We start from the raw sequence: 26163 nt of genomic DNA on the forward strand, positions 1-26163 counted from the left end.
ATTGTGGAGGCAACTTAATTGAAACATGTTGTGAGAGCACATAATATATTCAAAGTTGCTTATATCAGATAACTCCTAGGATGAAATTAGTATCACTGTTGCATAACTTTTGATAAATAGTTGCAGAGAATTTCCATTGGCTTTGTAAACTCCAGAAGTAGAAATTATAAAAACAGTAAAATAATCAGTGTTGTCATAGAACAATGTTGTATTAAATTTGAAAACATGCATATTGACTGCTTATACACAGATGCTTTACACAGATGCAGAAATAGAACTTGCCAACACAGTATACTCCACAATTCTGTAACATGGGTTTCTCATGTTGAAATTTTAATTACTTTATGCTAATTGTTATACTAACAATAGTTCAGCAGATCTATCACTTTTTATTTCTACTTGTTGCCAGTATTTTTGATTAGAAAGGAAGTTTGTTATTCCATTATATAATACTTAAAGATAATACTTGAAATAACTGCAAGGGATCACTTGGAATGTTGGCTTCAACGATTTCATGAAATGCGTTGAGAAGTTAAAATGTGATTTGATGTGCTTGATTGGAGCATTTGGAGAAGCTTGGGATAGCTTACCTAAAAATTAAATCAAAACAAAAACACAATAGTAAAACTTTATTCTGAGATCCCCTTTGTTCACATCCCATCTGGCATCCCTTTGTTCTCCATGATTGTCCATCTTAGTTTTTGATTCTGGTTAATTGGTATTACTCACTCCTAGATTGTACTTCCCTTCCATCTGCTTCAATGTTTCCCCTGGATTTTGTCCAGATTACTGGTCTTCGGTTCCCTGATTATTTCTGCCTCTCTGAACTTCACAACAAATCCTAATTCTGCTTATTGCCCCATCCTTTTATGCTTGTGAGATGGTCATAGATCCAAAATAATTTGGATCTGTAAATCTTAAATACAAGAATGTTTGAAGAGTTGCTGTTTCATCACTTTCTGCATTGAAAAGTTTTTTTTGCTGAGCACGGCCAAATGATACTTGCTAGCTAATGAGGCTTATTTGGCTTTCAAAACACATGAAATCATTCTCTTGGTGGCATGTTCTATGTAGGTTTCCTGACAAAATTCTAAAAGTGCTGAAGGTCAAATGAGGAAGGAAGCAATTTGGACAGAGCAGAATTCTGATTGCTTTTTGTTTTAAACCAGTATTTGTCATGAGAGTATACTCATTTTGCCCAGTACAGTTATGACTCTTCACTATTCATTTGCTTATCAGAGTTCATTGCAATAAATTTGCCATGAAAGGTAGTTCAAGTCTACATACAGTTAATTGCTGAGGCAGCAGAATACAAGTTGCAGGAGTTAATTTCCCTTCTAGCTAAATACATTGAGTAATTTAATCTTTGATCTATTTCCCATTAAATATTTATGTACTAACCAATTTAAGCAGTCATCATGTAGACTAGGAATATCTCTGGTCTGGTTAGAGATGGAAGAAGAAAATGGAAGCTTTTCCATAGTACAAAGCATAGCACTGAGTTTAAACATGAGAGACGACAAGCAACTGGGCAAGTCACTATGGTCTGCTGTACCTTAGATGACAGTTTTGAGATTGCAATAAGTGTTATTTAACTTTCATAGAGACACCTGAGGAAGGGGAATGCAAGAGGCTGTATTGATCTCTTATCTTTCACAGGCCTACACAATCTGTGGCCCTCCAGATGTTTGGGATACAGACTCCCATAAGCCCTACTCAGTATGTCCACTGGTCAGGAATTATGGGATTTGAAGCCCAAACTACCTGGAGGGCCACAGGTTGTGCAAGCTTCATCTTTCAAAAAGCATTTCTACCGGTCTTCATTTGTAAAACTAATGGGCCTTATTCTCTTAAGACCAAGCTGCCCCTAAATATTTTGATTGCAGTAGGAATAAAAAAACCCCTTTCATTTCAAGCAACTGTTGGGATTCTTGTTTGACTAAGAAGGAACATGAGAGTTAGATGTGTGTGTTTGTGTGAAAAAAAATCACAATTTCTTCTGAATACTAAGTCTGAGCACTATTAACCCTGACTCTGCTACACCATTGTTTATTGCATTATTCATTTAATAGAATATGAATAGGCTTACTAAAGTCCTACAATATTTAGTCTGAGTTACTTTAATTAATTTTATTTATTTAATTTTAATTTCACATTTCTCAAGTATATGACTCTACATCAGAAGGTGAAATTTACTTTGCCAACAAACTGTATTTTTGAATTTAAAAAGTTTGAAGTATCCAAAAAATGAAGATCTCACATGGTTGCTGGAAGTGGGAGGATAACTGATGCATGCCTAACAGAATGTCAAATTTCACTGCTATTCCTGAATTTATTAGCTGATTTTAATATTACTATTCAATATTGAGTTCTGAGGGCACCTAACTAAACCCTGGTTTATGATTTTTTGAAATGGCTTTATTTGCTTGTTGCTGGATTTCTAACAACAGTGAATTAACAATGGCTTGTGAGGCAAATATTTGATACAATTCTGGTCAATTCCTGAGATTCATACGTTAACCCTTTCTTGCATGTCACTGCAGATGAAACTTGCATGAAACCATTAACTACCTTCTCTCTCTTCTTCCTGATGCACCTCAAGGCTGCCAGACAGATCAAGGATAGGTACGGTACAAACTTCTTTGATTCTGTTCCTATGTATTCTTTACTGGAGTGGAGAATTCACATTTCAAGTCATTTGTCTGACTTCAAATACAAATATAATTAGCACTGTTGTATGTTTGTTTCTAATCTAGATTTGGTATAGTTTGAGGGTTGACTAGAAACCTTTGGATGCTAGGCTTCAGTAATATTGGGGTGCGGTGGGGATGTTCAGTCCTTTTTAGGGCACTTCCCTATAATCCAGTGAAACTAAAATGTATTACATAATCTATCAAATACAACCTGATTATTGAGAAAATCCAAAAACAGAAATCTTTTATACCTGGCTGTTACTTAGGTTTGCCAACATCTCTTAATAATAATATAATAATAAAATTTTATTTGTAGACCACCCTGTCTCCCCAAAGGGACTCAGGTTGGTTTCCAACACATATGGCAAACATTCAATGTTTACAAAGAATATACAAAACAAATTACATCAAAACAAAATACATCCACCATTATACAAGCAAATTAACTATAAACCTAATACCAAATAAAAAGTAACCAAAATTCAACTTAAATAACTCATAATTGACATAATCATATAATATAAATTAACAGGATAAAACATTTAAAAGACCTTGTTAAGAGGTGGGATCATTCTAACAGGCTGAAATCAATTCCAGTATTTGGAAAGGATTTAACATATCTAGGTGATGATAAATATTGAGACATATTAGTCTTCCTCCTCTCCGTACGCCAAAGTGCATAAGTGTGTTTGAGTGAGGGGGCAGTTTTTCAGTCTTTTGGGAAGGAGTTCCCAAAAGACTGAGAAGGTCCCCTCTCTCATTCCCACCAGCCATGCTTGAGAAGGGGATGGGACCAAGAGCAGGGCCTCCTACGCAGACTGCAGTCCTCAAGTCGATTTGTATACAGAGATGCAGTTTTCCCCACAGTTCTCATGTGGTATGTGGCACATAGGCACTCTTAAGTATAAAAATGTCCAGTTTTCACATATAGCATTCACCCTGACCTAGGGTTTCCTGAAAGTATAGGTAAGCATAGATCAAGCCCTAAAGCACATTCTCAGACTAGCGTCTTATTTCATGTTTCTCTTTCACTCACCTGTTCCATATTTAAATTGGCCAAAGGTTGTGGACTTTGACTAACACACACCCTTTTACATAATAAAAGTCTCACTTAGTATTCTGCCGTGGCTCAAAATATTTCATGCATTCATTTTATGCGTCTGAGCTTTGCCCATATGTGAGCAGTCTCCCAGTGCTCTGTGAGAGCCATCTTACATTTTACAATAGTATTATGATCCTTTATAATGCCTTAGCTAAATTAGATTAGCATCATGAAACCTGCAATGTGAGACACTAAGTATTCTTCAGAAGAAAAGGACAGGAAGAGTTTGTTCAGTTTCTGAAGTGTGGTTTTGTAGTATGCCCCCCCCCCCCGAAGTGGAATAAGCATATAGCCCGAAAAAACCTACAACAACTCAGTGATTCCGGCCATGAAAGCCTTCAACAATACATAAGCATAACAGTTTGGATAAAAGAATAGAGACTGCTCAGCACTGTGTTTTGCTGGCTGAGAGGTGTGAAGAGGAGAAACTCCAGTGTGAACCTTGAAAAGTGAAACCCTTTTTCAAAAATTTATTAACAACAGCTTAATTTAAAGAAAGGCTTAGCAATCTGCTCTTTCTTGTTTTCAGTCTCCTTCATTTGCCAGATGCTTCTTTGAGGATATCTGATTCAGTATATACCTTAACCTTTTCTTTTAGCCGTTTAAGACTGTTTTTTGTAAGATTTAAAGTATGGTAGATTTAGTTTGTTGAGAACATTGGTATAGCTGAAGAGAAGTGTCATGTCACACATTTCCCAAAGCATATAATACGTGTGAAGTAGATCATACTCTGAGAATAGAGCTCTTGATGCCACATGGTTGTTTTCTAATAGCACATTTTCTAGAGTTTATTCACTCCAGTATTAAAAGGTTAAGATTTGATTCCTATGATTCCTATGTGAATTACCTATACAAAGGTCTCTGCTTATAAGGGGGAAATATTTTTTACTAATGAAGAATCTGATATTTTCCTCTACATGTTCTACTGCACTGCTCCAAAGAGGGTAGGGCAGGGGCAGATCTTTCTAAACAGACTTTCCAAATGTTGTTGGATTGTGACTCTGTTTGGCAGCATAACCAATAATAAAGAAAGCAAGAAGTTACAGTTCAACAGCATCTTGTGAGCTGCATTTTGTTCATCTGCTTTAGGGAGATGGTTGCTTGATTTTCTTTTATTAGAGAGCACTGTTCGCACTTCCTTTGAGTAGAGCTTACTCACAAGATTTTAGGGTTCAGTTCTCCTTGTCTCACTTGATTTTAAAAGTCATATGTCACAATAGCATTTCTATGAGCCAAGTTGCTGGTTATCTTTATTATTTTACTAGCCAAACAGTGAGACAAGTAAAGCTTTGGATTTTGGGTTGCACAATACATAGTTTGAATGCTGAGGTTAAAGAACCTAGACACTTGATCATAGATATTTAGAAAAGTTACACCTAGTTGGAAAAACAAAGTTGTGATATCAAAATAGGTAATATAAACTTCAACTACCTTGTTAGTGAGAGTTGTAAAATTGATTTTAGAAGGATGCATATCTCAGACTTTTTTTTATTAAAATGTTCTTATTATGCTCACTATGTTGATTAGTTAGAGCAAATAGAATTAACCCCAATTCTATCATGTTTTTTTTCATACAATAAGGAGTAACCACTGGACATTTCATTATTTTCCAACAGCAAGAAAAAAGTGCCTATAATCACTTGAATGCCTTTTGCATTTTCCTACAAAAGTGACTACCAAGGCGTATATTCCTATCAAACTGCAACATTTTAGCTGAAATATACTCTAAAAATTATTATATTCCATTAGCATATTAAGTTCCATAGTAAGAATGAGTATTATGTCCTTCATACCATACCCTTTAAAATTTTTGTTCTTTAGAGTCACAATGGCTCCAGCTTTCCGCCTATCTTTGAAACCCAAAGTGAGCGACAACATGACACATTTGATGGTGGATTTCTCTCAGGAAAGACAAATGCTCCAGGCTCTAAAGTTTTTACCAGGTAACTGTCATCTATGCAGCAGAGAGCAGGTTAGGGTAACGTTTCCTCCAGCCAAAAGTGGTATAGATGAATGGATGCAGGACGTTTCCCTCTTTCAGTCTTATGTCAGTATGTAGTTTATAATGGATCCTTTCCCCTACATTCATGATTATGATTATATACATCATAACATAGATTGCATTTTATTTTTTAAAATGTCTGTTGACCTACTGGGTGTGTTCACAAATATAATCCTGGAGGTTAGCTAAAGCTGCTGATCAAATAATGAGTAAGGAAAAGTGATAGCTAAATTATCTGATCTTATCTGAGAGACCTGAAGTACAGTAAAATATTAATCTACTGAAGCAATTTTCCTGCTAAGTTAGGATGGTTCATATATAATTGCTAGTCAGTGAGTTCTGCCTTGAAAAAAATATTTGTTTCCGCAAAGCCAGTTTCTGCGTAGCCAGTTTTGAGGGCCTATTTTTGCTCATGCAAGAATAATCTTAACATTTTGTACTGAAATGTCAAATTCAAACTGTCAGGATATCAAACCTGATTTCATCTTGTGAATGATGAATTGTTTGAAATCTGTTGATAGGAAGTTCAGAAAGGCTTTGTTTGGGCAGTTTTGAGTGTTCACTTTGGGCATTAACTCTGACAGATTGCTACAAATAGTTGAGCTTTAAATGACACCTGTGACATGCAAGTGATTCTCCTCTCTGACATATCCAAATTTGGCACTTATAGCTGAATACCCCACTCTTGAATATTCGGTTGACAGGTTGGGTTTAAGTCCTTGTCAACTTTTTTGTTGCTTCTTCTCTTCTGTTTGTATTCACTGGCCTGAAAAATGATAGAAGTTGTGTTCTGCTTTACACTTAAAAATTATGTGCAGATTTGATTGAAAAAACTTTCTTTCAGCCTTCCTGACTCAAAAATAGCATTGGTTCTCTGGCTGAGTCATATCAGCGTTACATCTGAAAAATTGGATAGTTATATTAATTTTGCGCTATAGTTGTTTTTCTGTTTTCTGGGTGTAGCAATACCTGCTTTCTTATGTTGTTTTTTTATAGTGAAGTTTTTTTTATTATCTTGTAATAGACTTAACATGGCTTTCTAACAAGTTTATAGTTGAACTCCAATTATAAAACAGTAATTGTACATGACACAGACTCATTCTTTCTATTTTACTATAAAAATATTAGCTGCCTTATACAGTTTTGGAATGCTAGTAAAAATTTGATTACCTTTAAAATAGAAATGCATTAAGCTTGGATGGCAACAATTGGGTTGTTTGGTGTCCAGAGTAGTAGTAGAAAGAACCAATACTTTGTACAGTATAAATTTGATAGTCTTTAATCCCATTTAATACAGGTAGGCTTAGTTATATTAATGGTGAAATGTATAATGCAGTCTTGAATGAGGCTGTGGGTAGTGCTGGACATTTGGATAGTTAACATGTTGAAGGGAATTGAGCTAAGGTATCTCTCCCCAGATTCTCATTTGGCCATGTCATTTTTTAAAAATTAACATAGCCAAATGAGAATCTGGAGAGAGTTGTTGCAAGGGTAAAATGGGAAAAAAACTTTCTTGGCTTGCCTGAACATGGCAGTGAACAGCTTTCAAAATATATACAATTGATTGGAACTGTGCTTTATAAGAGACAAAATATATAATGTTCATAAAGTCCTTCTGTCTACATGTTGGAATTTTTTTTACTCTTTTCAATAAACATTTCTCTTTCATTGCTAAAAAATGTACATGGCCCATGACAAAGCAGAGGTGTATAACAGATTGAGGCAATTCTTATTTTGTGATTTTATATCAGAAGTTTGAGGGAGTTAGTTTGTCTGCCTACTTAAAATCCAGAGCACACTGAAATGCCTATTGTCCCTACACTCGCTTTAAGTTTACAGAGGATTTAGAGCTGGAAGTGTTAGTGATGGGTCAAAATCAATGAAATGTATAATGCACATATTGGAGATTCACTAATACTGGAGTATAATGCATTATTGAATTAGATTTTTAGTTAGTCATTTGTGATTTTTCTCTCCAAACCTTTAGGGAATCTTAAATTCTTGAACATGCTTACTGGCAAAGCATATTTTTCCATTAGTATGGGTTTGGGCAAAGTGAGGTCTCCTGAGCTTATTTTGTTTGTCTGAAATGCCCTCAAATGCTTTGGGGGTGAAGAGCAGATGGATGCACTTTCACTATGATTTTCACTTTGGGGGTCGTTGTAGGTCCAGGAGAAGCTTTTTGTTTAAAATGAAGTGAACATGAAGTGACTTTTGTTCACTTCCATTTTTTTTAAAAGCCTATCCTGTGATTATAAATTTGGAAAATGGCATTCATAACCATTTGGAGATCTCAATCTTTTGGAAAAGTTTGATCTTTCAGAGAAGAGCCAAAAAACTCATCTGAATAGAATATTCTCTTATGGTATATAACCAAATGTAATATGCAAGTTGTTAGACTGAACCTATTATATTTGATCTGTTAGGAAAACAGAGAATATGCCAGTGCATAAAAACAACAAAGTTTCAGATCTACTGTCCTATAAAACAACTAGTTTTATATCCTGAACTCAAGAGACAAAAATGAAATTGGCTTTGGTAAAATAACATATTTGGTTTACTCACAATTTTATGTGTCCAGCATACACAGGTACATAGCTTATTAGCCCAGTTTCAGATATGTTTGAGATCGTTTCTCTGTGCAGATAGGTGAATATCAAACCAAATGACTGATTAAACCTATTTCTAAAATCCTGCTTGTGGTTTGCCTTCAATTATTTTGACCTTGTCCAGAAGGTTTCTTGGCAATATTTCTTCAGAAGAGGTTTGCCATTGCTTTCCCCTGATAGCTGAGAGTATATCGCATGCTGAAAGTCAGCCTCCCAGGGATTTCCATGGCTGAGTGGGGATTTGAACTCTGGTCTCCTAGAGTCCTACTCCAACACTTGGCTCTCTCAAGTGTGTACACAACCTTTTGACCTTCTCAAAGAATTCAGTATGAGTAAGCACCCAAGCTGTTCAATTGTCTCATTTGTTTGTCTTCTTTAACAGTTCCCAGAGCTCCAGAAATAGTTCTATCAGATTGCCTCGTAGCTGACAACTCTGTAACGATATCCTGGCAAATGACAGAGGAAGACAATAAAATTGATCACTATATCCTAGAATACAGAAAAACCAACTTCGATGGACTTCCTCGAATAAAAGATGAGAGGTGCTGGGAAACTATAGACTATGTTAAGGGCACAGAATATACGCTATCAGGTAATTTCATTTTTGTTTTCTCTTTCAGTTGGCTGGAATTCCAGTAGCACATCTTATGGCAAGAAATTGCCTTCAGAACTAGTTTTAGTATAATCTAATTATACTCTAATTAAATGTTGTTGATTTTTCTGGTTATTCATACAATATTCTAATAGACTGGTTCTCTGATCAAGGAAAAGCTGAAATCGAGTAACTAGCATTACAAAATATGTGTTGTTGCATTATTGGTTAATCTTTTTTATGTAAGAAAAAGGAAAAAAAGTGGTGCGGGCTGTCAGGATGTCATTGTACCTCAGAAGAAAATTTGCTTGTGCTTCATATTGACTTTATTTTGGCACAGGGTTAAAGGTTCACAATGCAATTTAGCAGTCCTGTTGCTTTCTTGTTACATTCTCTGAAGTGTTTTTTAAAAAATGAGCTCCTGAGTAGCATTCCCATTTTTTCCACTATTTCCTGTTTCATCTAAACATATTTGGTTTTCTTATATGTTTATTCTGTAGTAAGCACATTATTTCAGCTATGTTGGAATATTATATTTTGAAAAGTAAAAAATATATTTCCTGTTGCTAGTTGCCGTGACTCAGTTTTAATATCCCTAGTGTAGAAGCTGAGATAATTGTTGCAAGAAATATTCCTGACCTTTGTTGTAATTAAATAACAACAGTTTTGTCTTCCTCCTTCACCACCACTTGAAAAGCAAAAATTGACATGTTTACAGATTTATTTCATACACCAGTTGCTGTGGTGATTCTTACTTTTGATACCACGTTGCCATACCACATTGCCTTCTCCACCATTGGTGCCCATGGAGCGAGAGGCTCCCTCAGTTAACTCACTTCTCCCTCTAGGTCTGTCTCGCTTCTCCCTGACTCCCAAATCTGTCTGTCTGCATCCTTTGCCAGACCAACCTCCATCCCTTGTCCCAGTGAAGCTCTTAATGGAGCTAATGAGATGGCTATGAGAAGGTTGCATTGACAAGCAGGGAATAAAGGAGCAGCAGATATTTAAAAATCTGCCCAAACAGAAATTTTAGCTCTCAAAGAGGCCATGCCCAGGAAGAGGAGGATAAATGATAACCCCAAGTCATGTTTATCTTCATTTTCCAATGTGCCCCCTGTAATCTTCATGTCATAAAGCAGGGGTCCTCAAACTTTTTAAACCGGGGGCCAGTTCACTGTCCCTCAGACCTTTGGAGGGTCGGACTATAGTTTTCTAAAAAAAAAAAATCAATAAAAAATTCCTATGCACATTGCACATATCTTATTTTGTTGTGTGGAAGGGCCCTTAGAGGGGGTTCTTTCTAGCCCTCTTTAGGCAGTAATTCCAGGAGCAGAGAATGGGAAATCTTCCTATTTCTAGTCTGAACAAAATCTGGCTACCAGTATTTTAAAAAAAAAACTCTAAAATTATAACTGTAAATAAAGAACAACACTCAAACACAGGGGAACTCCAGACAAGAAACAATCAGGGCCAGCTAATCACCTCTCAACAAAGGATTCTCCCTAAAAACTGTCAGGCTATGAAATGGTAATCAAGGTGGCCAATTGAAACATTCATACCTACCACCAACAGACAAGAGTTCTTTCTCCCACCCTGGATCTTCCACAATTTTCCTAGTTAAAGGTTTTCCTCTGACATGAAGTCCAGTCATGTCTGACTCTGGGGTGTGGTGCTCATCTGCATTTCTAAGTCGAAGAGCTGGCGTTGTCCGTAGACACCTCCAAGGTCATGTGGCCAGCATGACTGCATGGAGCGCCGGGGCAGCCTCTCTTGGCTGGCTCACGCTGCCCATCGGGCCCAATGGGCAGTGTGAGCCTGCCAAGGGAGGAGCAGTACCGCGCGGCCTACTCTCGCATAAAACACCTCGCGAGGTGCTTTACACGAGAGTAGGCCACACGGAGCAGCTGCCCTTGGCTGACTCACGCTGCCCATTGGCCCTGACGGATAGCATGAGGCAGCCAAGGGAGGGGCACTGTGTGTGGGGCGGGCGCTCCTCCTCTGCGGGCCGGATAAGTGCCCTTGGCGGGCCGGAAGTGGCCCGCGGGCCATAGTTTGAGGACCCCTGTCATAAAGTGTTTTTGGAAATAATATTAGTAAAAACCATAATATCACATTGATATGTTGACAAAAAAAAAACAGTAACAAAGTATGATAAGAAAGATAGGTATTTTTCCTTGATTTTAAATTGTGCAATTTTCCCATTAGCATGGTATCTTGCAAACTATCCCACCATTCTGATTTCTCAGGAAATTTTTCATCCCTCAAATGTCATCAATACCTTAATCGACATGTGAATATGTAACAGGAAGAACCTTAACAACTTTCTTGTGATGCATGTTCCTTCTTGTTCAACATAATAGTAGTGTGTAAAGATCCTTTTCTCATTTTCAGGTCTGAGGTTTGATGCAAAATATATGAACTTCCGTATCCGAGCTTGTAACAAAGCTGTTGCTGGAGAGTATTCTGATCCTGTGACATTAGAGACAAAAGGTAAAACCATGTTGTCCTGCACTAACTGGATATAATGCCGTGGTGGGCAACTATGGTAGGGTCTTCCAGTTTTCACTTGCAAGCATTTTCAGTCAGAGGTGGCGGCCGGAAGGGTTTTTTTTTTTTTTTCAAAATCCATCACTCTGGAGTGTGGATTTGTCGGTTATTTTCACTTCTGTGGATTTGAGGAGGGGTTTAAGGCAGGGGGTAGAGGGGTCTGCCAAGGTCCTAAAAAAAGCAAAAAAGATCTGAATGGATTGGTGTATGCAGTTCACAGGTCACCCTTTTCCTATCTTTGGTATAATGCCATGAATATGAGGAATAGGTCTTACCCTGGCTAGAAAATACACAGAGGTGCATTTGGACAGTAGGCGTCTTTTAATTACAGTTGTGGTAGTAATTTAGTTATGTAGCTGAAGAGCGTGCTTTACGACACTGAATGGCTTCCAAAGGACATTACTCAAATGAAAATAGAAAACCTAAAATAAGTGTCAATTATCTCAGCCAGCTTTGGAGGTTATTTCAGTTTGTGATGTCTCCTGGCAGCCTAGATTGAATGTGAGCACATACTGAAGATATCATTCAAGGGGCCTACGCAGAGAGATCAGTTTACTGTAGCATATGAAATTACCAGTTGTCTAGGTACATAAATTCAGGTGAAAGGAAATGCCTAGAAAGCTGCTGCAGAAGGTTCAGCAATTTCAAGGCATATTTAAAGCTCTAAGTCCTTAGAAGAAATATTTCTTTCAGATTTAAAAAGAACCTGGCTCCCTGACAGTTGTTCTTTCATATTCCCATATGGGTTTTCGCAGTTGGTTGTATCACTGCATGCTTCTGTTCTAAGATTGGAACTACTGCAAAGCATTTTTAGGGAGCTGTGTTGCACAGCTTTGCATACACTATGCTTCGGCTTGCCATGAGAAATGCATTAGTATGTTGGTAGCAGAGTATCCTTAGCTGCTGTATAACCTTCAGTGTCACCCGTAACTTCGGAGCCTAGGCCAGCCCCAACAGCTACCTTTTTGCAATTTTAATACTACTTTGTTTTCAAATTTATCTTGGAGTCTATTTACACAAGTTTGATATTTTCTTGATACGGTCTTCACATTGCCTTGTTGACCTTTCCTAGAGGAATTTCAAAGCTTGTATGTTGAAATAGCAAAGAGCTGCTTTTAATGCAGTCTAATTGAATAGGTTCTATTTAGTATGACAGCTATTGTTTAGCTTCCAAAAGTGAAGGCAGGCACAGAAACATAGGCTCAATTATTCCGCTTAGCTGGCAGTAACAAAGATCAAATGTGCATAAAAACAAATTCCAATGAAGAACAGTGACTCAGTTCTTAATGCAGGATTGTATTGTAACATTCCTAGAGGCCAGGATACTGTTTATTTTACTGACACTGACTGTATGGCAGTAAAAATTAGAAGACCTCTTGACTGAGTTGTAAACTTGATATTGGAGGAAATTACAGAAAAGACTATTCTCTTCCCACTTGATGAATTTGCTGTTACCAGTAGAAGATGTGGAGATGGTAGATTTTCTCTAATGTTTGTCTTTGAATGCTCTGCCAGAGAAACAACCGTGCTCATTTTGCCTTATGGCAATACGTATTTAGTTAGCTTTGGAAACAAATAACATTTTTGCTAGTTATTTCAGTCGCAGCTCTTAAATGCCTATTGTAAGTAGGCAGGTTACTCTAGAGCTCTAATGACAAATTGGCTTTTAGCACAAAAAAGGAACTGTTTTAAAGATTTAACCAGGGATATTGAAGCCCTCCTTTGTCTCATTTTGCATTGTAAACTAGGACAAATGACACCTGAACCAGAGCTCCCTCTCTTACAAGTATGCTGCTGTGACCTTGGAGAAAAAGTGGAATTTTCTTCGGCACCTGTCTTTTGCTGAAAAATCCCTCTTTTCTGATATTGTTTGTAGTAAGCAGAAGATTTGGAGGAAGCTAACAGAGAAATGGTGCAAGACTCTGACTGCGGCTATTCAGATCAGACTACTAGAGCCACTAAAATGCAATGGTCAAGCTTTATTTATTTATTTATGATATTTCTATCCTGCCTTTCTCGAACCCAAAGGTGACTCAAGGCGGCTTACAACCAGGCAGCAATTCAATGCCTAATAATATACAATCAAAACAACATTTAAACAGAATTAAAATACACTCAATAAAACCTTTAAAAACAAATAAAACCATTTGCCTTTAGAAAAAGCAGAGTGATCAAGCTTTAGAAAAAAAAGAATAACATTGTGTGTTTCGTCATAATTGAGATCTGGTCCACCTAATCTATTTAGAGACAGTAGTTTGCATTACATTCAAGAAAAAGATATGAGTAAAATGATCTATATCTTGTCTTTGGTCAGCTCTTGTATTCAATCTGGATGGTTCGTCATCTCATATTAATTTGAAAGTTGAAGACTCCTATGTTGAGTGGGACTCCACTGGAGGCAAGAGCCAAGAAAACAAAATAAAGGGAAAAGAGAACAAAGGCAGGTAAGGAAAACTGAATTCTTTCGTAGAAGTAATATCTGTGCCCATTCTGCATTGGAGGCATGGTGATAGACACTTGTACATTGTAGTGTCACAACAGCTCCTAAGTAATATGGATATTGTGAAATTTCAAGGGGCCTGTTGTAACTATGGAGGGTTCAATTCTTTTATGAATCCTAAATGATGGGCATGTATTTTTGGTCTATTAGGTAGAAAGTTTATATGGGTGGAAGATATTCAAAACACAACTATATCCTTAAACTTCATGAACACAATGGTTATTGATTCTAAAATTTGTACCACTAGTTTAAGAAGCTTTGAAAGGAAATAAAATTGCATTATATGAGGAGTTAAAATGACATAACATATAAAGAATGTATCATTACAAAGAGTTCTAGATGGATACACAACTGAAGTGGATCTTATCTCATTAAAAGAAAAGTATGAACTTGAGGTTAAGAAATTGTCCCTTTTCTGAAACTGTTCATGCATGAGAACTGCATTCCTTGGATGCAGCTTTTTGTGTGGTATAAATGTATTTAAAGATGACGGTAAGATAAATTAAAATAATGAAAACCATTATTTTTAAACATTGATCTGATGTTTCTACGAAAATATAAAGTTTTAGACATAAAGACAAACTTTTCTATGGGTGCTTGCTATTCTGCTATCACATGAATGTCAAATTTGAAACTTTGGGTTTTTTTCCAAGTATAGATGTGTTAGGAAAAAAGCTGTCCCTTGAAATAGTCTTTGTAACCAGCATCCTTCTGAATGATTTAAAAATGGCTTAAGGTACTGAAGTTACAATCTATTGGCAAGCAGTAAGCATTCACAATTACCAGATTGCAAAATTGGGCTGAGAAAAAGCAGGAGATTCACTTACAGAATGTTTGGCACGTGGTATCTTTCTATCCAAAGAACAGCATGGTCCAGGATGTGGTCAGATATGTAAGCAAAAGCTACCCTTTCATTCAAGTTAGTGGAGCAAATTAGTAGTCCATAGGAGAAGTATAAAGCAGTCAGGGAAATGACAATTGTGAGTAGGGGAGAGCACACACAGCACTACGGGTAGGTGTTGTGAAACTTCTGGCACAACAACAAGATGAGAACAGTTTGAATAATCACTGCCACAGTCAGTATGTCTGCATTAGGTATGGATTTGTAGATTTGAAAGTTCATATGCTGGCAACCTCCTTAATCTTAAAGTGGGTTTATGAGGATTGTATAAAAAATATTTCTCAGCTGTCCTAACACTGGGAAATTCACATTGAGTACTTCTGTCAACAGAGCACTACAAGTGTGGGGTATGTGTTCATACTTTTCTGTAGTTTTGTATTTCTGGCATTAAGTGTGTTAAACTTTCCATGATTAATGGAAATAATAAAGTGTCTTGATATATGTCAGTTTTTTAAAGTATCTCTTGTACAAGTCTGATCAGTCCCATAGAGTCCTGATCTTAATAGTAGTAGTAGTAGTAGTAGTAGTAGTAGTAGTAGATAGAGCCTTCATTCCACCATGTATGAAAGGAGATGGTAACAAATTGAGTGCAGTAGATGAAACTTTGGAAAGCCTAAATGCCCTAAAATTATCAGATTACTCCTGGTCTTGGAAACTAAGAGAGTCAGCCCTGGTTAGCACTTAGATGGTGGACTGCCAATGAATACCGGATGCTGTAGGCTATATTTCAGAGGAAGGAACTGGCAAAACCACCTCTGAGTATTTCCATCCTATAAAAACCCTCTAAAATTCGTGGGTTTGCCATAAGTCGACAAGTAAGTTGACAGGTGACTTGAAGCTCCTGTAAAATTCCAGTAAGGCTTAACGTTTAAATCTGTTATGAGATATATAGCTTAAAAGAGTTGTCATATTTTCATTTGTAAGAAATTGGAATGTTTTCTTTGTAAATGAGTACATTCAGTGACCATGATTGCAAATAAGCAAATAATGTTAATTCTAAATAGAAGATATTCCTGCTTTTAAAAAAATGAGGCTGTATATAGCCATGGAGTAGCTTTTAACTACCTATTTTTGTCTAACAGTGGCCAGATCACCCTTCTGAAGAACAATGCAAGGTGATAATGTGCCTTCCAGCCATAGGATTTAGACTCCAGCTCTACTCTTCAGTGCTCTCCTTTCAGTTCTTGCTCTCTAGACTTAGCATGAACCAATCCAACAGCCTTTACCAGTAGACAAACCATTATGTTCTATTGTGGATCCTACAGTTATTTCTGACATAGAATCATAGAGTTGGAAGAGACCAGATGGGCATCCAGCCCATCCTCTGACATTCAGGAAAAGCACAATTAAAGCACCCCTGACAGATGGACATCTTTTGTATTAATTTGTAAACTGCCTTTCTGAAAAGTATATAAGATACTATTGAATTTTCACCATTAACAACTTGAAAATCGCTACCAAAAATAGAAATATGAAGTCTTCAGGTGTCAACAATATAATGTTGGTGTCTGTAAAAAAATTAATGTGATTTGATATGTCCTCCATAATGTCCTCCATAATCCCAATCCATCACTTTCTAATTTGAAATAAATGGAGGGATCTTAGCAGTGGCTTGAGGGGTGGGTGAAAAGTCACACCACAGTGACAGGATGAAGTGCTCTTGTTACTGAGTCTTCTACTTACAAAACAAACATCATAGCTGCACCTTAAAATCATATGGAAGAGACAATTTGCTACAGCAGATTTTGTTCTTCCTCACCCTTCCTCCTTACCTGATACTTTCTGGATTTATAAAGCACTTTCCTGAAATTTCAGTTTCTAGGTAGCTGTTAAAACAGATTTAGTTTTGAAACCAAATGCACCATTAATTTCCAGTGACTTTCTAGGAGCAATTGGCGAAGTAAGAAAGAAATTTGAAATGTAGTGTTCTAATTTTGTGTCACTAAATATTAGGGAAGGGCACAATTGCTAAATGTACTAGCAAGTGTCTGTTGCGGTATGGATACCTACTTTTCGTCTTCTGTCAATTTGACTGAAGTAAATCAACTTGATTTAGTTCTATAGAACCAAATAGTTAAATACGTTGCCTTAGCTGATTTGTGTCTTCTCTCATAGAGAATGCCTGCAACTTAAACTCTTATACTCTTAGTTGAACAAATCAAATACCATAGAAATGACAATGGTACAGTTACTATTCCTTAAGAAATTGAATGGGGTATATCAATGCCACTCAAAGTGGGGGTCCTTGGATCAGTGTGATCCACCAGTCCCTGGTGAGTTTCCAAGTCAGCAAGAAATAGCTGTAGTCAGTTGGCACAAATATGGTGCTAGTCTTTGGCACATTGGGAGCGGGGGCGGGGGGGGGGGGGCGGGGGGGGGGGGGGGTGCTAGTCCCCTGCAACAGATAGCTTTTAAAAGCACTAGTGTCTTTGGAAAGTATAGTTATAGATAATTTGGCTTTTATTTCTATATAAGTTATCAAATGCACTAAATACACCAAATATCCTAAAAGATTGCACATGTTATTGTGTATGCTAGTAAAGGCTGTTAGTATAACTGTCTTCTTGGTGAAGGGATCTGTGACCATTTACCTGAAAAATAGCATGACAGCATTTGGGTCAGATTTGCTGGATGCAAGACGGGGATTAATTGCAGTTTGGCCTGCCTTGTAACAAACTCTTTTTTTTGTAACGAGCATGCTATTTTTCTTCCTAATCTGGCAGCAAAACTAAGGTTGCCTTTATGGTAGAAAGCAGAACAGCTTCATAGTTAAAGGTATATTTAGAGTAGGACCTAGTGCTGTGATGTGTCCTCTTTCCCCCCTGAATAAATGCTTTAATTTCTTGGCTTTGCTATCTTTTCATGCTTCACTTATTTCTCTTTTTTCTTTTGGTAAGTAATTTTTCTTTAGTATGTGTTGTTTCCGAAGCACCTTTTGTGTGTTGTATTCATTGTCATTAGCGTCCACGTTAGGACCTCATTCTGAAAATAATCATGCAGTTACGTTGACGCCACTTTTCTGCCATAGACATTCTGCTTTACAGGCTGAACTAATCCATTATAAAATCCCCCCAAAGACTCAGACTAGTCTCCAGAAACTCCTTTTAAGATGTAATGAACTGACAGTGGTCAGTGTAATTCCAAAGAGGGTGGTGAGATCATGCCCGTGTTTCAGGGGGGGCTGCTGATGGAGATCTGTCTGATTTCAAGAAACTTCTAATCAGATTGGTCTTGTTCACTTTTGTAAAGTCATCCCTCCCCTTCCCCCCATCCACGCAATTAACACTGAATGCTCACTTCCATTCATTCATTCATGTCCTCTAACATACACCATCTAATCTTCTTTAATAGCAGCTTTTTTGTTGATACAATATAACTTCACCTCCCATCTTTCTGGCATGTTTTGTGCATGGTTTTTTTATTGCCTGGCTCTGCATGAAGCATGGCTAGCTGAACAAACCCCTCTAATAGCACGTGGGCCATATATGATTGCAAACGCTTCTGTTTCCCCCCCCCCCCCCAAGTGTCCAGGCTGCCTTGTTGCCATTACTCACATACTGCAGTGTCAATAGCTAGTGTATCACAGCATGGTGCCAATTCATTTCTTGTCATCTTACAGAAGTGGGACTCCATCTCCAAAGCGGTCATCAGTTACCTCCCGTTCACCTTTGATAAGAGGCAGCAGAGATAGATTTACTGGGGAATCATACACAGTGTTAGGTAAGGTGTTTGCAATGTTTCTTTGTTGCTATTATGGTGTTTGCAACATTGCTTTTATTGCTGCTTCTGTATAGAGTATACTAGAATGAATTTGGATTTTCATTGGGGCATAAAATTATAATTAATGTTGAAAAACCCAATTCCTGATTTTTATGTGTTCAAACTTACTTGGAAGCATTCACTGACCTTTTTGTGCTTTGTTGCAGGTGATACTTCTATTGAAAATGGGCAGCATTATTGGGAAGTAAAGGCCCAAAAAGACTGTAAATCCTACAGTGTAGGAGTGGCATATAAAAATATGGGAAAATTTGACCAGCTGGGGAAAACTAATACCAGTTGGTGTGTACATGTAAATAACTGGCTCCAGACCACATTTGCTGCCAAGCATAACAATAAAGCAAAATCGTTAGATGTTGTTGTTCCTGAGAGAATAGGAGTCTATTGTGACTTTGATGGAGGTAATTTTAAGTCTTCAAAATACATTATAAGAAATTGTTTTGAAGAAATCTTGGAAATTTATGTCTTGAGTTGTTTTGTGGGATGCTTTTTTTTCAGTGTGAGAGAAGTACATCTGGCTAAATTCAGTTCCCACTCCTAACTGGTGTAACATATTGAAACAGTGGAAATTATATATATTTACTTCCACAGTTGGACTTGGCCATTGCACACAAGAATGGTTTGAGGTTCTTGTGAAGTTATTCAGCCCCACAGATGTTGAATTGTTGTGCCCATCATAACTGTTGATGTTGGTTGGGAATATGCAATTCAGTATCATCTGAAAGGCCATACAGTTCCTTTCCATGTTCACGTAGTGCTATAAAACTGGTTTAAACAGAGTTATGAGTGCCAAAATTGCAGGTGATGGCCCAGGTGTCTTTTAACACAAAAGCTGGAAAACTTCAGTTGCTTGTACTTCCTTAGGGTTGAAACAGTTATGGGATGACTTCTATAATAGCCTAATCCCACCCTTCTCCCCTGGATTGCAATATACAGAAATACACTGAATTTTTCAAACTTTGAGTTTGGAAGGGACAGTTATATGTGCCTTAGTGTCATTTGCAGGTTGGTTGTCATCTAAGATTGCAGGCACTCAGCTTTATGAACCTGCAAGTCAGTAGGTTCTTTGAGAAGCTTCTCATTTTTACTCCACACATCTATTAGTCAGACATAAAAGTCTTTCTAGTGAGATTTGTTGAAAAAGGGCTCTTTGCCAGGAAGAGTTAGAAATGCTGTCACACAACAAAAGAAGTGATTGGATGTGCTGAACTCCAACTTTGGATGGAATAAAGTGCAGCTTGAAATGCTTTTAAAGGTTGATATATCTTAATAACACTAGCCTAGGGATATTTCAGCAGGTATCAATTTCAGATATATAGGTAATGTGGAAAAATATAACAGAATATGTTTGTGACAAGTAAGGATCTTGTGGTTTATCTAAGTATTGGATTGGCTTATGCAGTTCCATCATGAACAGTGAAGAATGAATAAAACCAGAGTATCTTGTATATCAGATGGTAACCATCTTTTTATAAGCTGGAAATGAAATTGATTTTAAGCAATAAAATGAGAAAATGGATATGTGTGTGTGAGAGAGTTCCCCTTCTATCTTTCAGTACATTTTACTGAGAAATGTTGTAATTACTCATAGCTTGCTCCAGTCATTTCGCTACTCATAGTACGGGTGCTGACAATTGTCAGATATTGTCCTACAGAGCTTGAATCATACTTCCTAAATATGTTTAACTTAATCAGTAGAGCAATTAAAAAGAAAGCCTTTGACAATACATTAAATATTTTATAAACTGGTATATATTTGATGTGCTAATCTGCTTTTTTCTCTCCTTAGGTCAGCTCTCTTTCTATAATGCAACTTCAAAGCAGTTGTTATACACCTTCAAAACAAAATTTACCCAACCCATCTTACCAGGCTTCATGGTTAGTTCTTATTAACCGATTAATTCTTTATAATTACTGCATAAAATATTGTTTATTATCTCACTAACTCTTCATAATTCTTGCCTAAATTACTGTTTATTATATCACTTACTGCTATCACACAAGTAAAACATTTTTATAATATTGGGGGAAAAGCCTCCTATTGTCACAAAAACTTGAAGCTGGTATCAAATGTTTAGTGTACCAGGATTACCATTGTAATGAGCTGAAGAGCAAATCCAATCAAAATTTGAACTAGCTTTCCAGTTTTTTTAAAAAAAATTCCTTAGAATTTTGTGGGGATAAAATAAAAGGAATGTACATTGTAGATTCATAGAGTTGGAAGAGGCCTTGTGGGCCATCCAGTCAAAAACCCTGCCAAGAAGCAGGAAAATTGCACTCAAAGGACCTCTGACAAATGGCCATCCAGGCTCTGTTTAAAAGCCTCCACATAAGGAGCCTCCACTACACTCTGAGGCAAAGAGTTCCACTGTTGAACAGCTCTTAGGATCAGGAAGTTCTTCCTAATGTTCAGGTGGAGTCTCCTTTCTGGTAGTTTGAAGCTATTCTTCCACATCTTGGTCTCCAGGGCAGCAGAAAACAAGCCTGTTGCCTTCTCCCTATGACTTCCCCTCACATATTTATACATGGCCATCATATCTCCTTTCAACCTTCACTTCCGCAGGCTAAACATGCCCAGCTCTTTAAGCTGCTCACCATAGGGCTTGTTCTCCAGACCCTTGACCATTTTAGGCAAGGGTCTGGAGTCAAACAATTCTTCAGCTAAATTTTCCTAAGCATGTCCATGCCATGAGGCATTGAGATAAAAGTACACACTGCCTCCACTCTACCATTAGATTTTGGGGCAGTGTAATTGCTCTACAGTTGCTTTATATGGCATAAGTTAAGATTTAGGGCTTTTGTGAACAGAACCTACTTGTTTCTCCCTGAGCTTAGCAACTGTGTGCTATGTAGGGAAGTCTCCCATGTTGTTTTGCTTCTATTTTTGTGAGCTCCAACATCTTATCTCCCTGAAAATTAACTTAAAGTTCATGGGAACTACTTTACTATTTTATCCTTTTAAAAATGAAAATGACTGTATTAGGTAAAAATATGGTTTCCCAAGCAGTGCAATTTCTAGTTTATCTCATATTCTGAGGGAAGCTTATGATCAATTCAGAGTTTGTTTATTTATTTATTTCCTATATTTATACCCCACCCTTCTCACCCCTGGGGGGGGGGGGCACTCAGGTCAGCCTCACAGAAGCACCATACAACGCCAGCATCATTCAACAATACATTAAAAATTACAACACTAGATTAAAACATGCCTGTTAAAAGAAGCCAAGTTTTTCATAATAACTGTGTCTGGGATCCAGAAGTACAAAATCAGGGTGCCATATTTTGCAGAGAACCTATATAAGTGGCAGAACCTCTCTTCCTCATATTTTCTTCTCCTTTTGTAGGGGGACACAATTAGCATTCCCTCTTCTTGCGTGTTTACTTTGCTGACATTTATCAGTGCCTGGATAGGGCACTGATTTTTTTAAAAAATGAGAGAGTACAAATGAGGAAAAAACCTTTCATACTGTTTTTCTTTTTAATTAAAGGTTTGGTGTGGCGGTCTTACATTGACAACGGGACTTCAGGTTCCTACTGCTGTGAAAACATTGCAGAAGAGTGAAAACGGATTAAGCGGTTCTGCTAGTAGCCTAACCAATGTTGCCCAGTGACGTTTCCACTACTAGGGTTTACTGCTTTTCTTTGCAGGTAGTATTTGAAGAGTTTGTGAGCCACGGTTTCATGTATTCCTGCTGTTTAAAGGCCTGCGTGCCACTACTGCAAGACGTTTGGGGCTGAACTGAAGTGTTAGCAGGAATGTACTGTGAATCTGCAGTGTGATAGGAAAATAGGAATCTTTTTTTTTAAGAGAAGAAAGTATTCGAAGTTGTAGCTATGTGCTTCCACTAGACTAAAATTGACTACTTGTCTATGAATGCTTATAATTGATCATTTCAACATGATGTATAGCCAAGACAATTATGAGCTTAGTCTAAAAGCCCTCATTGCTTTACTTCTCTCTAGAATCTCTACCACTCCCTCCTGAACCTTGAGAAAAAAATACTTGAGCTAGAGAGCCATGCACTGATGCTTTAACAATTAGAACCGAATAAAGCTAATCTTAAGATTTTCCCAGAGGAAGGACTTAAATACTTCTATTTTGATCGGAGTCCTTCAGCTTAAGATTGGCTCCTTCATTGTTACGGTTAAACTTGCAACATCTACTTAGCCATTCCACCTACAACAGTTTAAACTGGCATATAACTACATAGAATATTTTGTAGAATGGAAAATGTCACTTGCATTAACTGTTATAAGAGCATAATATTTATGCCAAGTCAGTTTTTAAGGAGCTTTTTGCTTTTGTTTTTCCTTGAATCAAATACCTGTAAAGATGGGAATTATGTCACATGGGTCGAATTCAGCCTCATTCATGTTTTTCAAAAAGATATCTAGCTTTTTTCCTAAATGGGCAGACCTCTTTGAAGTAACTTAGTTCTCAGAATCCATTCATGCTGCTTTAATTTAGTAATAAATACACACCTTGTTTCACATATATACCTTAATTTTAAGCCCTTTAAAATGTGCTCGATGGAATCTGTAATGGTTAAACTCCCAAATACATCAAATACCTTAATTCTATAACATGGAAAAATGCTTTGTGTTTATCCTGAAAGCTTTTAAATGACCCACCTCAAGACTTTGAAGCATTTTCCCTTTAGATTTAAAAAGTAGGTTATACATTCCAGTTCTGAAGACTCTTGTTTCATAGCATGAAGTCTGAAACATAAATGAAGATGGCATGCTTAGATTTCATGGTAATTTCCCACCCACATTTCCTGGTTTCCTGCTCATTTTTTCCAAGGCTTGCTGGTAGTTGTGAGAAACTTCACAAAAGGACAGTAAAAGATGTGTGTTCATTTGTTTTGTTTTTGTTTTGAAAAGTAGGTACACACAGTCATAGCAATGCAACCATTCAATCTGGATGTTTACTTTCTCAACTGAACTATGTAAAGTGTTTCTTAAGAATTCTTTGACTGTGTTTCTCTAATCAGTGTCTCTCTTGTCCACTTCCAAAAGAGTTCCCTGTCACCAAATCAGAGTAAAGATCAATTAAATGTCCTTTTCTGTTTATCATGTATTACAGAAATCAAGGAACAGGTTATTTATTCCAGTGTTAATTTCCATACAGCACAGCTCAGTGCTTTGGATACTGATACTTTTTGTGTTTGCTGCACTTAACCTCAAGTTTTTTATTCCTTGCACTTATGGTGTCTAAATAAAGATGTTTTGATAACTGGTTTCAAGATCAAACACCAGATACTGTTGGGCAGAACAGAATATACAAAAGGGGTTAGTGATATTTCTTTTGAGTGTTGTAAACTAACATCCAGTTCATTTGTGTCCTGGTGAGATACCCAAAATACAAATGACACCATTTAGGAGTAAATTCCTACTAACTACAAATACCTGAAAGCAGGACTAAGGTAATGGTGGTTCTTCCAAAGTATGCATGTCCACCCAGTATGTCTAGTTCAGCCATGCTAAATAATTTTTAGAAGCTATATTACATGCAGTTCTAGTGTTAGGATTCTCCTAACATACATCTGGAAGCATAAACTGATACAAAACTGAAGGGGTTTTTTTCTTTCTTTTGGGGATTACTGTGAAATTGTTTGTGATACTGGTGCTTAGTTATGTCGCTGCTCAACAGGATAGTCCCATATCAGTTGAATGAAATAGGGTAATGGGATGAGAGGAAATGCCTTAAGCACTTTAGACATTTTTCTTAGATTATGACATTTGTGAGCTAACAACCTTGGTTGGTTTTCATTCTGGAATAGGCTTGCTGATGTTAGTGCAATTGAGCAAAACGATTATTCAATTTGATTGTGTTGACTCTTCAGGTAGAAGATCTAGGTGACAAGACATGGTATATTCCTTGTATGTACATAAATTTGTCCAGTTACCCATTGTTAAACTTAAAAAAGTATTTTTGTATTTGTAGCAAGTGACGGTTTGATTTGTATATTTACAGAGGGAAAATTCAAAAGGTGTATGTCTAATGTTTAGAAATGATAATCTCGAATCTATGATAACATGTTGACATAACAAAAGTTGGCTTCCTCTTAGGTAATACAATGGCAAATTGAATTTAAATCTCAGGCTGTGTGAACTTTCTGAGAGTTTCAAACATTTTGAAAACCCAAGCGACATGAACACTATGACAAATGGGGATTTAAAGGTTTAATGTTTGAATGTTATTCAGTAACTAAAGACTTCCTTTTAAGCTTGAAGGTTTAACAAGTCCACCATCTGTCACTCTCTTCTGTTCTTTGCCCTCCCTGCTAGGACTCGATTTCCTTTTTTTTTTTTTGGTGTAGATCAGGTTGGAGGCAAGATACAGTCTGGCAAATATTGACAAGATAGTACTTTGGTGTAGTCATATTTCAATGGAGTGTAGTAGTGTGTGGTTGTCCAATTTTGAACAATATTTTTGTCCCTGGCATTAAAGTGAAGTGTTCTGAAGGTTAATTGACTTGAAGGGGACGTCACCATTTCCTCACCCTCCTGCCCTTCTGCTGAGTCCCGGGCAGATTTTGCTCCATGAGCTGGACTGTTCAGTTTTCACTTCTGATAAACACTTCTGCTTGTGCCTTCTAGAAATGGCTCAGTATCATTACTCTGCTGGTGGCATAAGGTGCTGATACTAGAATGCTTATTGCTCTGATATCACACTGACTTACTAAACAGGGAGATGGCATATTGACGGTACCTCAGGTATGCAGTGCTTCCTTCTTGTTAAGTATCCTAAGATGACAGCCCTACTTTGCCATAGCAACACTGTAACATTCGGGTGCCTTAGAGCCCATGGAGTGTTTTTATTTGCTGTGTCTTTAATTCAAACACATCTTAACAGGCGTTTTGTATTAATAAATAAAACTTTTTAAAGATGATAGATTTATTGTGTTTTATCAAAGTTTTTACAGGTTTACAATATGTATGAAGAAGATGAACAAAGAGGCAATAATAATAATAATAAACTTTATTTGTACCCCGATACCATCTCCCCAAGGGACTCAGTGTGGCTTACATGAGGCCGAGCCCACAATACATCAATACAAGCAATAACAACAACAATAAAAACAATTAAAATAAAGCCCATAAAAAAGCAATAAACAATGACAGTAATACAACACACATTTAAAATCTATGGCTGGGCCAAATGTAATTAGTTTAAAAAATAATGCTAGGCATGAACAAGATAGGAAAGATGGGGAGTTGGTGAGAGCGTACGAATAATCCTAAATCAGTGTAAAGTGCATTTAGAGGACATAATGCTGAGAGTTCATTATTCTGGGAAAGCACACTGGAACAACCACGTTTTCAGGCTCCTCCTAAAGACTGCCAGAGTTGGGGCATGCCTGATGTCCTTGGGAAGTGAGCTCCAGAGTTGAGGGGCCACCACAGAGAAGGCCCTCTCCCTCATCCCCACCAATC

General features: G+C 37.2%; 1 protein-coding gene across 3 annotated transcripts in view; it reads left to right on the forward strand.

The window, feature by feature from the left end:
- Positions 1–25621, forward strand: part of FSD1L (fibronectin type III and SPRY domain containing 1 like) — a 40164-nt gene extending 14543 nt beyond the window's left edge. Inside the window, exons 5-14 of one of the 3 annotated variants that reach the window (XM_060762564.2) lie at positions 2603–2625; positions 5617–5738; positions 8789–8998; positions 11390–11488; positions 13860–13989; positions 16029–16061; positions 18566–18666; positions 18873–19124; positions 20513–20601; positions 22212–25621. In XM_060762564.2, coding sequence (XP_060618547.2) covers positions 2603–2625; positions 5617–5738; positions 8789–8998; positions 11390–11488; positions 13860–13989; positions 16029–16061; positions 18566–18666; positions 18873–19124; positions 20513–20601; positions 22212–22334 — 1182 coding nt within the window. In that variant the 3' untranslated portion in view covers positions 22335–25621. The remainder of the gene's footprint in view (positions 1–2602; positions 2626–5616; positions 5739–8788; positions 8999–11389; positions 11489–13859; positions 13990–16028; positions 16062–18565; positions 18667–18872; positions 19125–20512; positions 20602–22211) is intronic. The other 2 variants (XM_060762565.2, XM_060762566.2) reach the window with 2 other exon arrangements.
- Positions 25622–26163: the final 542 nt, after the last annotated feature.

This window comes from Anolis sagrei, chromosome 2, assembly GCF_037176765.1.
Source record: "Anolis sagrei isolate rAnoSag1 chromosome 2, rAnoSag1.mat, whole genome shotgun sequence".
NCBI lineage: Eukaryota > Metazoa > Chordata > Lepidosauria > Squamata > Dactyloidae > Anolis > Anolis sagrei.